The following is a 14,657-nucleotide window of genomic DNA, read 5'->3' on the forward strand; positions in this document are numbered from 1 at the left end:
AAGAGCGTTTTTCACATTCTGACGCAGCGCCAAAACTAAAAGTTTGATTACAATGAAATTTAATAGCAACCTAAGCGGCAAATAGACCCCATATTTGACACCAAGATAGAAAGAATCGGTCAGACCATCTCCGAGAAAAGTGAATGCGAAAAAAAGGTGCACATACACACGTACACACCCACACACAAACACAAACACCTGTACATGCATATATGCAGAAAATGCTCGATTCGTCGAACTGAGTTGAGTAGTATATGACATTCGGCCATTTCAATCATTTTTCTACCTTTCATTTAGCCAGTGATCGTTAGGAGAAAGTCAATATATTTACTTTCATTATGTGATTTCACATTTTTATGAACAACGGACAAAGTTACAATCCGATTGCAGTGAAATTCAATAGCAACCTATGGGGCAACTAGACCTTTCATTTGACACTAATTTTGTGAAAAACGGTTCAGCCATCACTGAGAAAAATGAGTGAGTTTAAACAACCCCAGGATAACTTTTCATTACATAACTCAATCATAACGAAATTCAAAAGTTAAGGGTTCTGGGGACAGCCCAATCATTTGAACCCAATTTTATTGAAATCGGTTGTGCGGTTTCTGAGATATTGATGTTTCGTGATTTTTTCATTTTGATACATAACCTCTAAACTAAAAATCTGATTAGAATGAAATTCAATAGCAACCTATGGCGCAACTAGACCTTTCATTTGCATTTAATTTTATGAAAATCGGTATAGCCATCTCTGAGAAAAGTGAGTGAGAAAAAAAAGTAAAAAAGCACATACACACACACACACACATACTAATGACATTCGGCCATTGGGACCACTTTTATACCTTCGGTTTTCCAGTGATTGCTATACCTTTCTAGGAGAAAGGCAAAACGTGATATTTTGTAGAAAAGTAGCTTAAAAGTTTAGTTGCCGCAGTTTGCCACGGTTGTGACTACATTCAAAATTTAGGTAAAAACGTAAGCTTTCAAATGCATACTGTCCGCTGCTGCGCAAAACTGCGCAAATTGTCACTTTAGTGAAAAAAGCGATAGCAGATTTTTTTAGTTTTTATTTTTGAAGTTGAAATTTCATCCAGGATTAATTTTAATCATGACCATGATACCCCATTAATAAAGTTTATGATATAGTACGATACTCAATCTGTAAGAAAAAAATATAAATTTGGGCAAAAATCACAAAATTTATCAATGAAAAGTTATAAAATAAGTGTTAGACAAGAAAACAGTAAACAAACCTCTATGAAATTTTATTTATGTCAAACTTTATCACTTTCTGCAAATTTAAAACAATATTAAAAACATACAGCCCTTTCCAATTTATGATCATGAAATTCGCTAAACTGATTTAAGTGTCAAATACTATCAGCAAATTCACACCATCAAACTCCGGCTAACAATAGCCCGTTTGAAGATCGCTTTTGCTTCGCACTCGTTTGCATACATTAGTAAAGCACACATTTTGCTTTATGAGAAAAAAAAAAACAAAGAACAGTCGTCGCCCTCCGCATCTTTTCGTATTCATTTAGAACGTTGTGTCATTCCAGTGTCTTGGTTTTCAAATTCATAAATTCGTTGAATTTTATTATGGAGCCTTCAACTTCAGCGGCACCACCTAATTCAATGCCTAGTAAGTTGTCAATTCATGGTATTTAAAAAAAAATTGTATTTAAAAGTCCTCTTTCAACCATAGAAACCGGATTAGGAAGATAACACACATATATATATATATATATATATATATATATATATATATATATATATATATATATATATATATATATATATATATATATGTATATATATATATATATATATATATATATATATATATATATATATATATATATATATATATATATATATATATATATATATATATGAAACAATGGAAATTGATTAGAAGAAATGAAAAGAAATGAAAAATGAAAGACATTTTTCCTGCTGATGAGTATAATGAACTTCAAATTTAGATTTAAAATTAAAGCGATCACAGCGGAAGATGATGATGCTGATGATGATTTTTTTCAATTTGTAATTAGTTTTTATTACTTATGTGGTTTTAGTTTATTAAAAAAATATATATATTTATTTAGGGTCGTCCATAAATTACGTAGTTTTTTCAATTGGGAGGACGCCCGGTGGAACTACTTGTGGTCAAAATATTAAAAATTGGATTTCGTGTTTTATGGACGGCCCCAAACAAAAAATGGATGCCAAATTCGTGTTCAGCGCCCCAAAATTATGTAAACACCAAGTTTTTGTCGCATTTATCGACACTTTTTTTGTTTGGCCAGCCTTTGTATGGAGTCGCCCCACTGTGCGCTGGTTGTATAGAAAAACTGTTTGAGAATGAGTTGTAGGGAATTAAAAATGCATCATGAAAAAAATAAACACTATAAAAAAAAATTTATCTGACCAAAAAATATTAAAAATAAACATTAAATTTCAATTAAAAGAAGAGTTGAATTTTTTTTTTCATTTTTTTTAAGAAACTTGAAGTTAATACGCAACTTTAAAAAAAAGTCCATGATGGAGAAATGAAAAATAATTTTTTTATGGAAGATTAATTTTTTTATAAAAATTCTAATTCAAACATTTTTCAAAATATTTGTATTCTTATGAGGATCTGCATCTTGCAGAGAGTCATTTTGAATCAAAAAGCTCTTGGTAGTTAACATTCTAAGAGCATCGGTTTTCGAGTTATTTTGAATTTAAGCTCGAAAAATTATTAACATTTCGGAAAATACAGGTTTTTTTTAATTTGTCCATGGTTCTCCAGCAAAAACTATACGTTCATTGGAATGCTTGATCAAAAATATACAATTCATTCTTTGACAACAAAACGATTGGATAAATAGCACGAGCGCTAAACCTTAGCCTACCTACACGTTCCCCCTTGCCGACTGTTTTATAAAAAAATATGTTTGTCGTGCAACACTACCTACTTGTTTACTAATAATAACTGTTTGTAAAGTACGCAACCAATAACTACTGGGTTACCTATACTATCTGTTTTCGTATATAAATACGATTGCACTACTCCAGATGTGTTAGTAACAGTTTGCATTTTGTGAAGATGAATAAAGTGAAAATGGAATACACCAAGCCCAAATGCTGTAACGTCGATGCAGAGTTTTTTGTTTCTTAATCCGACAGTTTCGGTGACTTTATTCCACCCTTTTCAAGGAGTAGAAAAGATTATCGTTTTATTGTTAAGTGTGTTGGTGTCCAACATGGGTTGTCTGGTGTGTATTGCTAAAAATCGTTTTTGCTTCTATACACGGACTAATTAAGCCGATAAATCTACAAAATTAAACGCTACAGTCGACAAACAAACAAGTTAATTTTGACGTAGAATTCAGTCTCACGGCAACATATACAGGGGACCAATTTCAAAAACCAAAAACATCGAGAGCGTCACGAAAGTTGTCCAATTACAAACGTTTTAAACTAAGTCAGTTTCCAACCGATTTTCGTCATTTTTGCAGTAATCGATTGGAAAATCAACTAAGCAGCCATCCAAATGCAGAAAGTTGTAATCTGATTGAAAATTGTCAAGCTTTGTCGAAACGCAAATGTCGACCACTGATTGGTCGCACAATGCTTCTTTCCCTGACAAGGTCGACAGAATATACCTTGTTCGTAGTCAACAACTTGCGCACTTTGTGTTTTATGAATAATTCATTCCATTACTGAACCGATACCACGCGGACGTTGGTTGCTGATTGTGACGGAGAAAGAAAAACCGGGTATCAATTTCTGGCTGATCGCGCTGGGCGCGTTGATACTTAAGCACCTGTCTATCTGGCGGCGGTTATGGAGTTTTCAGTAGCTGCAGAATTATTGGAAATGGCAGGCAGTTCTACTAGAGAATACGAGAGAACTAGAATCATTGGCGAATGGTTATCCGAAATGATGATAATTGAACAAACTTGCCAGTGTTGTTACTGTTGTGAAATGTTGTTACTGTTGTGTTATTTCGTTGCCTCTATGAGAGCTCTATCGGTCCGGCTCGACAGAATGTTCACAAGAAAACATTTTTGTACATCCGTGTTACGAAACTGAGAAAATCTGTAGGAACTGAAAATAAAGGCGGAGCTTATCAAAAGATCGCTCTGAGACAGAATGAATGAGATGTATTTTTCGCACATTAGTATTACGACATACGAAATAATAATTCTCGAACGTTGTAGAATGGTATAACTGGAAATAATTAAGTCACACCTCTATTCCCAGTTATGTCATTCCACAACGTTCGAAAAATTTGTTATGTCAGAACGGATATCGCACGTTTTCTGACCATGAAGCGTCTATGCGACAATTGAATGAAAATTTCAATTGCAGCAACCGGCCTTTTTCAAGGCTACTAAATATATTTGGAAGAATATAATTAATGGTTATTACTAAGCTGCAACTGTGGTTTGATACTGCTACAAATGCACAGCAGTGTGGTGTTTATTACGATTTGTTGATACTATGCATAACAAGCGGTATATACGAAATAAATCCGATTTCAAATAGAAATGTTCGGCACATGCTGCTCACGATGCTGAGTCTGTCTTAGAACATTCACCACACTTCATTGACAAGAATGTAACGTATTGAAGAAGACGGTTATAGTTTGACATCACAGCAGAATTTCAATCTTCATACTCATGTTATAATATACGAAAAGTACCTATACGGAGAAATATACCGCTTCACATAATTAAAGTGATTAATAAAATTGATTAACCCTAATCGAGTGTATTTTCAAAGCTATTACAAAAGATTTATTGACATGATACAGGCTGTCGTAATTTTACGCTAAACTTGCGGTCGTATCTTATAAACAGCCTATTCAACTTTTTTTTGGTCAGAATAGAATTTTTTTTTTCAGTGTATATTTTTTTATGATGCATTTTTAATTTTCTACAACTCATTCTCAGACAGTTTTTCGATACAACCAACGGTTTCTGGGCTAAAATGCTTCGAATAAAACCTATGCCAAAAACCATACGCCCTTTTAGAATATAACTTATGTGTAAAAAATCTCCATCTGTGAATGGTGTAAAAAATCTCCATCTGTGAAAAATGCTCAGTTTGCTAAGCCAAATATGTGTGCAAAGTTTCATTCAAATCAAAAATGGTCGATTAAATTTTCGCGTATTTCCAGATCATTTGGCGCGATTCTGCTCGTATATAGGGGAACTGCTCCATTATTCATCTCATTAAGCCGATATTCACGAAGAATGCACGGATTAAACACCAAATTTTCACGAAATCATTGAACAGATAAACTAAATATGCTTACGTAATCTTATGGAATCGTTCAGCATTGTATATTTAGTAAAATTAGCTATATTTATACTGCATTTTGTAAAACAAACCATTTTTCACAACGCATCCATCTCAAAACTTGAATCACTGCTCAATTATTCATCTCAAGACGCCCCCATATTCATCACACTGTTAACCATGAATGAAACATATTATTATGAATGAACGTCGTAGTAGGTTACCTAGACATCCGCTTCAGTTGTTTACGTGCAAACTTGGTAACCTAGGTAACCACAACAGTGCTGTAGATTTATGTCAATTATGTCGCAATAATTCAACATTTTCAGTATGATTTTTTCGTATTAACAGAAACTGATTTGGCAACTTTTGATGTTCTCTTTCGCAGTGAGAACAAATGAAAATACATACAGTTGAAATTTAGGAATTGAAGAAATTCACCTCATATATTTCTGCTAATTCAAGCTTGTTTTAGGAAATTTGAAGTGAACATTTCAAAGACTAAAGTATTCTTAGTGTAGTGAGTGATTTTGTTCAGTGATTGAAATAAAAAGTGGTCCGTTAGTGATGAAAAACTTTGGTTGGCTGCTGAACGAGTCCCGTTGTAGCCGTATAGAACAATGCGCGGATTTTTTTTTCTGAGGTAGGTTATTGAATTAAATAAGTTTTCGAGTGCAGATGCTCGACTATAATATCAAATTTAGTGCTTTTGAGTGAGTTTTTGAGGATTATACATTATGAGGAATCTAAAGTGAACTAAGAAAAATCCATTCCATGGATTAGCAGACTAGTTTAAGAAGAAAATATGCGTTTTTTCCTGTATTCAATTGTGGTTTCATGTTGTATAAGTAGAGAACAAATAAAGATTTTGTATCCTGCTGGAATGAGCAACATACAGATCAGAAGGAAGCTATCACATCTGAATTTAAACGGATTTTTGGTGTACTGGCCCATCAAACGATTCGGGGAAACTGGTACGGTTGTCTCTAGGCAAAACCGGGTAAAATACGGAATGTGTGGACTGCGGCGGAGATCAAAACGGTTAAAGAACGTGTCCGGCGAAATCCAACCTGGTTGGCAAGAAAAATGGCTCGTGAAATGAACATGAGTCATAACATTATGCATAAAATAATCAAAAATTCCGTTAGATACGCAGCTTTCAAGAAATAAAAGACTCACGGATTATTTCGCAGAAATATTGCCAACAGCTTTGCCAGATCTCGATTCCTACTGAAGACGCACGCTTTTGAAAGTAAATCTATTTGCTTCTCGATTTTCTCAAGTGGTTGAAAGTTTTACGTTGAAAATATGGTAAAATTTCACGATAAATTGATCAAAAAGGCGTGATAAGATGAATATAGGTACTGAGATGAATATAGGAGCGGTTACCCTATTTTTTTCAGTTGCAAAATTATTTACGTTGGAGGCTGTTTCGAACAAGCAAAATGATCATATATATGGAGCATGTCTTCGTGATATTCCCGCAGATAAAAGAGCAACGATTTTGTCATGATCTACCATGATAACCACGAAGTACGCGAAAGAACCAGAGAAGAAATATTCAATGGCCAATTGTTTTCCTGCAAGCTCTGTAGAGACAACAAATATATATCTAGGAATACACTTGACTAAGATTAATTAAATTGATGGTGTAAAGCTGTGAATTCAAGCAATAATTCTTTCTCCATCCTCTTTATTGAACCAGCGTTACTAAAACTTTTCCGCGTCGTCTTTTTATTACCATTGCGTATTCTGATTCACAGTGAATTCATTTTGAAATGTTGACAAGTTTTCGTGTAGAATACCATCCCTGGTCATGACATTCCGATAAATACTCGAATATGTATGTTTCTGTTTTAGATAATGGCTAGTAAATGTAATAAAAATATAATGCAATATCACAGACTAACAGACGTAACACTTGAACCTTGCTCCATCGCCACGAAAAACGTTCATTTCAAATTTTCAACCGAATAACAGTCATCGCGCGAAAACGTCGTCTGAAGCGCTGTCATGCAATCTCATAATATTTTGTAGTTCCCCATTTGACACATGCAGTAATGCTGGCGCTGATGTCGAAATACATGACGCAGCGCGAACACGACAGCAGATAGTGCTAGTGTTACTAACGCAAAGTACTGGAATCATCCAAACGATGATTTTATTGGAAATTTGTTCGATGTGTTATGTCTGTTAGTCTGTGGCAATACCGAGACATTCTCGAGATAGTGAATAAAACTTTTCCAGTCCTTCAGTCAGTCGTCGCATGTTTTAATTTCGGCCTTAGAGGAAACAGACAACAAGGAAAATCGTAGCCTCACATTTGTTCTATAAAAACAGTTGACTGTGTCGGATGAACAAAAGCTCAAATTTCAAATCGCAATGTAGCACCTGGTTTGATTTGCTTTGACTCCAAAAACCGTTCAGTTATACCTTTTGTGTGATGTTTTCTAAATACCTTGACCCATTTTTTGATTTACCTGGTGAATTTCGAAAAGACTGGTCACAGCTAGATTCAGCGGTGCGAACGATGACGCTGACGAGATTGAAGAATTGTTATCGAAATACAACGACGGCGGGGGCGGTGAAGGTGCCCTTGGTGGTGTTGCTGATAAATCGAAATTTTCCATCCGACGTAATTTCTGAACCAACACCGGGATCGGTGTCTCGTGCTGGGGCCGCCCGCTGTCGACGGGGACACCGTTGTCGGTAGGGCGAGTAAAACTCATGGCTGACGGCGACAGAGTGTGGATAGTTGTACCGAGGAGTACCGGACGACTTCAAAGCGAACTGGTTTAGAATGTGATTAAATTTGCGTTACATTTTCGCTCCACCATCCAGGGAGACTCGTCTACACTTCATTTAGCAGGAACGTTGCGCCGGAGGGCGGAAACAGGAGCACAATAAAGTAGGACATCCGGAGCTCGTTTTGCTAATGTTGTCTAACCAGTACTTCATTGGGACGCACCGGCACGATGCAAAGGCAATTTAATTGAAATTATTTTGTCATCAAGATATTTAGGTAGGTACATGATCTCAGTTGATGAGACAACAATTGAAAAACAAAACAGCAGTGTTATGCTTGGAGAATTTAGGATTTGACAAATTTTTGAGCAAACGAAGTTATTAGGCACTGCAATTCAGATAATATCGGGTTATCGCCAACTTTAATAAAGTCTTTGTACTGTAAAGTGGTGATACATGCACCTATTTGCCGAAAAGTTAACTTATTGGAGCACTCGAAATAAATCGAAAAATGTTTTCGTTTGCAAAAAAAAACTATTTATCTTTAAACAATTTTAAACGATTGAGCCAAATTTGGTTATCGTAAAGGTTAAAACTTTTTTAAATTTTAACTGTAGTTGCCATCATTTTACAAAGACGGCAATGGTCGGTTCAAAAAACATTGATTCTAGATTAAAAATAGCGTCATTTAACTTCGCTGCGCTTAAAAATATTTCATACATATCTTCATGTTGGGGTAGGATTTTTTAAATTTTTGAAAGCTCAGTTGCGACATTTGTTTCAAACATCAGGGGATCAGGAATTCCGCATTCATCACAAAATTCGTGAGAGATAAAGAGATCTTTGCTCAAATTAGCATTGCGCTACTTTGTTTATGTGATTTCCAATAACATTCTGGAAATTTTACCTTCAATCATTAATTTAATTCCATTCTGTGCCGAACACGCATCAGTACTGGACGTGTTTGGTGATCGGTCCGATAGAGTATAAAACAAAAGACGTGTGAACAAGTGTTGGCATTGTTTGCCTGGTCAAGTGAAATAAATCCGGGTTCAAGGTCGTGCCTTTGTGCAACTGTTTCGCATCGTGACTGCCAGCTGGTGCGTAAGCCGATTTGGCTGCTGGCTGGATTGTGCTACAGCAGTGGACGAGATACAAACGAGGAAAAAGAAGAAGCCATCAGTGTCAGCGAGTTGTATCGCTGTGTGGAGTGATCTCACACCTGGCTCGCTGCTGGTGGCTGTTTGGTGCTGCTGTATTGGTGCTGCTGGCTGTAACGGCTGCTACTTCGAACGATCGGACAACCAACCTTACTGGAAGGGAGAAATAAAAAGGTACGTGTTCTTGTCAGCGCTAGTGCGCTAGACTTAGCGCGATGGATGTAGATCCCTCGCCTCCCGCGCCACCATCCCCGAACCCCTCTGACCCTGACCCTTCTGTTACCCCCTCCCCTGTTCATTCTTCAGTCCCCCCTCGCCCCAGGCTTTACCCAGACGGAGCCCAGGGCAGCTATACTGTTTATTTTCGGCCAAAGGCAGGACCGAAATCGAAAAAGTTGAACCTCTTGCAGATTTCTAAAGACCTGACGAAGGAGTACAAGGGCGTGACCGAAATTTCCAAGGTCCGGCCTAACAAGCTCCGTGTCGTGGTCGGTAACCTGAAAGAGGCCAACGATATAGCTTGCTCTGAGCTCTTCACACGCGAGTATCGCGTTTACATACCCGCACGAGACGTGGAGATCGACGGTGTCATAACCGATTCGAGTCTGTCCGTCGAGTGTATACTGCAAAGTGCCAAAGGGTGCTTTAAGAACAAAACGTGTCCCGAAGTAAAGGTGCTCGACTGCAAGCAATTGCGGTCAGCATCGATCATCGGTGGCAAAACAGTATACACTCCGTCAGACTCGTTTCGAGTTACGTTCGCCGGGTCTGCACTACCAAGCCACGTCTCGATCCACCGGGTTCGTCTCCCTGTGAGGCTCTACGTGCCCCGCGTCATGAACTGCCTGAATTGCAAGCAGTTAGGCCATACAGCCGCCTACTGCTGCAATAAGGCACGTTGTGGCAAGTGTGGGGAGTCTCATGCGGAAGATTCTTGCAGTGTTAACGCTGAAAAGTGTATTCACTGCGGAGAAAATCTGCATGAGCTCTCGACATGTGCGGTGTACATGCAGCGCAGGGATAAAATAAAACGGTCTCTCAAAGAGCGTTCAAAGCGTTCCTACGCTGACATGCTGAAGAAGACCGTTACCACTTCTCCCGTTACTTCGAACCCCTTCGATCTGTTGTCCTCTGATGAAACCGATTCTGACGATTCACCAGCGGGAGCATCTTACGCCAATCCTGGGGAGTCTAGAAAGAGGAAAAATATTTCCTCTCCTAAACTTCCCAGAAAAGGTCCTAAGATTTCTCAAAGTGAAATGAAAGTTACAAACAAACCAAACAGTGCTGCGGAAAAACCGAAGCAAACTCCTCCTGGGCTGGCAAATTTAAAGTCCCAGAAGGAGTTCCCAGCACTGCCAGGAACATCTAAAACCCCAGTTGCTCCTTTTACACTCCCAGTTGATGAAACAAACTCTGGATTAGTGAAATTTTCTGACATTGTGGACTGGATTTTTGAAACTTTCAATGTACCCGATCCAATTAAAATTTTTCTTACAGCATTCCTCCCAACAGTTAGATCATTTTTGAAGCAGTTGACTGCCCAATGGCCTCTCCTTGCAGCGATTGTATCCTTCGATGCCTAATTCAACTGCGTATATGAAGGATTCTATCTCTGTCTTACAGTGGAATTGTAGAAGTATTTTACCAAAAATTGATTCGTTTAAAGTTTTGATAAATAAAAACAAATGCGATGCATTTTCCCTTTGTGAAACTTGGCTTACTTCAAATATTGATCTCAACTTCCATGATTTTAATATTATTCGCCTTGATCGAGACACCCCATATGGAGGAGTACTTTTAGGGATTAAAAAGTGCTATTCTTTCTATCGTATTAACCTCCCCTCGATTCCAGGCATCGAAGTTGTCGCATGTCAAATGACAATACAAGGTAAAGAGCTTTGTATTGCCTCAATATATATTCCCCCCAGAGCACAGGTTGGGCAACGGCTGCTCTTTGATTTAATAGAACTTCTTCCCTCGCCACGTTTGATTTTGGGAGACTTCAACTCTCATGGCGTGGCTTGGGGTTCCCCATACAATGATAACCGCTCCTCTTTAATCTATAACCTTTGCGATGACTTCGACATGACTATTTTAAGCAACGGTGAAATGACACGTATCCCGAAACCTCCAGCGCGCCCAAGCGCTTTGGATCTATCCTTATCTTCGACGTCGCTACGGTTGGATTGCACATGGAAGGTAATCCTCGATCCTCACGGTAGCGACCATCTGCCTATTCTTATTTCAATTACTAACGGGTCAACTCGCATGCGACCAATTGACATTCCGTATGACCTCACACGAAATGTCGATTGGAAGTTATACGAGGAAATGATTTCAAAAGCGGTCGAGTCGATTCAACATCATTCACCACTTGAAGAATACAACCTCCTCGCGGGCTTGATTCTCGACGCCGCGTTGCAAGCCCAAACGAAGAAATATCCCGGCGTAACGATCAAAGAACGGCCTCCCACTCCGTGGTGGGACCAAGAGTGCTCCGATGTCTACACGCAAAGATCCGACGCGTTTAAGGCCTACCAGACGGGAGGTATACCTGGCGACTATTTACGGTATTCGGAGCTTGATACCAAGCTTAAAAGCTTGGCTAAAGCAAAGAAACGTGGATATTGGCGTCGGTTCGTGAACGAGACGTCGAGGGAGACATCGGTGAGCACTCTTTGGAACACAGCCCGAAGAATGCGGAATCGCGTAACGGTCAACGAAAGCGAGGAGTCTTCAAGTAGGTGGATATTTGATTTTGCCAGGAAAGTATGTCCGGACTCTGTTCCTGAGCAAAATATTGTTCGCGATGCGTCTCCGGGCCACGACGCGATAGAATCACCTTTTACGATGGCAGAATTTTCAGTTGCCCTCCTGTCCTGTAACAATAACGCGCCTGGGTTAGATAGAATCAAATTCAACTTGTTGAAGAATCTACCCGGCAATGCCAAGAGGCGCTTGTTGAACTTGTTCAATAAGTTCCTGGAGCAAAACATTGTACCGCAGGATTGGAGGCAAGTGAAGGTGATCGCCATCCAAAAACCAGGGAAACCAGCTTCTAATCACAACTCTTATAGGCCGATTGCAATGCTATCCTGTATCCGGAAATTGATGGAAAAAATGATACTCCGTCGTTTAGACCATTGGGTCGAATCAAATGGTCTACTATCAGAAACTCAATTTGGCTTCCGCCGTGCCAAAGGGACGAATGATTGTCTTGCGTTGCTTTCAACAGATATTCAGCTGGCGTATGCTCGTAAAGAACAAATGGCGTCTGCGTTCTTGGACATTAAGGGGGCTTTTGATTCCGTTTCTATTGACATTCTTTCGGGTAAACTTCACCGACAAGGATTTTCTCCAATTTTGAACAATTTTTTGCACAATTTGTTGTCCGAAAAGCACATGCATTTTACGCATGGCGATTTGGTAACTTTTCGCATTAGCTACATGGGTCTTCCCCAGGGCTCATGTTTAAGCCCCCTTCTTTACAACTTTTATGTAAATGACATCGACGAATGTCTGGCAAATTCATGCACGATAAGACAACTTGCAGACGACAGTGTAATCTCTGTTACAGGAGCCAAAGCTGCCGATTTGCAAGGACCATTGCAAGATACCTTGGACAATTTGTCTGCTTGGGCTTTACAGCTAGGTATCGAATTCTCTCCGGAGAAGACTGAGATAGTAGTTTTTTCTAGGAAGCATGAACCTGCTCAGCTTCAAACACAATTAATGGGTAAAACGATTTCTCAGGTTTTGGTACACAAATATCTTGGTGTCTGGTTCGACTCTAAAGGCACCTGGGGTTGTCACGTGAGGTATCTGATGAAAAAATGTCAACAAAGAGTGAATTTTCTTCGTACAATAACCGGACAATGGTGGGGAGCCCATCCAGGAGACCTTATAAGGCTTTACCAAACAACGATATTGTCTGTTATTGAATACGGGTGTTTCTGCTTCCGCTCCGCAGCAAACACACATTTGATCAAACTGGAGCGAATACAATATCGTTGTTTGCGTATCGCCTTAGGTTGCATGCAGTCGACCCATACGATGAGTTTGGAGGTTTTAGCTGGAGTACTACCATTGAAAAACCGCTTCTGGAGCCTGTCTTCTCGTATTCTAATCAAATGTGAGGTCTTGAACCGTCCCGTGATTGAAAATTTTGAAAGGTTAATCGAACTTCATTCTCAAACCCGTTTTATGACATTGTATTTCAATCACATGTCCCAAAATATTAACCCTTCTTCGAATATTCCAAATCGTGTCGACTTATCAAATACTTCTGATTCTACTGTGTTTTTCGATACATCCATGATAGAAGAAACTCGTGGAATCCCGGATCATTTACGCGTGCAGCAGATCCCTAAAAATTTTTCCAATAAATATCGAAACATCAACTGCGACAATATGTACTACACTGACGGATCACTTCTTGATGGGTCCACTGGCTTCGGTATCTTCAATAACAATTTAACCGTCTCCCATAAGCTCGATAATCCTGCTTCTGTTTACGTCGCAGAATTAGCTGCAATTCAGTACACCCTAGGGATTATCGAAAAAATGCCCACGGACCATTATTTCATCTTTACGGACAGTCTCAGTTCCATTGAGGCTCTCCGATCGATGAAAGATGTTAAGCACTCTCCGTATTTCCTGGGGAAAATACGGGAACATCTGAGTGCTTTATCCGAAAAATCTACTCAGATTACCTTAGCGTGGGTCCCTTCTCACTGCTCGATACCGGGTAATGAGAAAGCGGACTCTTTGGCTAAGGTGGGCGCAACAAACGGTGATATTTATTAAAGACCAATTGCCTTTAATGAATTTTTCGCACTTGTACGTCAGAATACGATCATCAGTTGGCAAAATGCTTGGACCAGAGGGGAATTGGGAAGGTGGTTACATTCCATAATCCCCAAAGTATCGACGAACCCGTGGTTCAAGGGGTTGGATGTAGGTCGGGATTTCATTTGCGTGATGTCCCGGCTTATGTCCAATCACTATAGATTTGACGCGCTCCTCCGTCGTGTTGGGCTCGGGGAAAGTGGTATCTGTGCCTGTGGTGAAGGTTATCACGACATAGAGCATGTGGTTTGGTCATGCCCTGTACACCGTGACGCCAGGTCTAAATTAATAGCTTCCCTGTAGGCCGAGGGTAAACAGCCGGCTGTTCCTGTTCGTGATGTCTTGGCGAGCCGTGACCTATCCTACATGTCCCTTATATACGTTTTCCTGAAATCCATCCACGCCCCAGTCTAGTCCCGTTCCCCTCCGTCTACACCCAACAAAACGACAAGAACACGTTTGAACCTTAAGCACAAAACCAGCAACCAGACCCCGCACAATAGAACCAGGACCCAAGGACTACGAGCCTCTGTCCCAACTCACGACATCGTGGCTCAGCAGAACGAATCCATACATGCCATTCGACGATTATCAGACGAC

At 39.3% G+C, this 14,657-nt stretch overlaps 1 protein-coding gene across 32 annotated transcripts in view; it reads right to left on the reverse strand.

Moving 5' to 3' along the window:
* Window positions 1-14,657, reverse strand: part of LOC129725319 (transient receptor potential cation channel trpm) — a 296,317-nt gene that overhangs the window by 135,719 nt on the left and 145,941 nt on the right. For 5 of the 32 annotated variants that reach the window (XM_055680960.1, XM_055680965.1, XM_055680964.1 and 2 more), the window contains exon 1: window positions 7,782-8,197. The exons of 18 other annotated variants lie outside the window; for them this stretch is intronic. In XM_055680960.1, coding sequence (XP_055536935.1) covers window positions 7,782-8,030 — 249 coding nt within the window. In that variant the 5' untranslated portion in view covers window positions 8,031-8,197. Of the gene's footprint in view, window positions 1-7,781; window positions 8,254-14,657 lie in introns of those variants that run through there. 9 more of the 32 variants (XM_055680980.1, XM_055680966.1, XM_055680982.1 and 6 more) reach the window with 7 other exon arrangements.

This window comes from Wyeomyia smithii, chromosome 2 (genome assembly GCF_029784165.1).
Source record: "Wyeomyia smithii strain HCP4-BCI-WySm-NY-G18 chromosome 2, ASM2978416v1, whole genome shotgun sequence".
Classification (NCBI taxonomy): Eukaryota; Metazoa; Arthropoda; class Insecta; order Diptera; family Culicidae; genus Wyeomyia; species Wyeomyia smithii.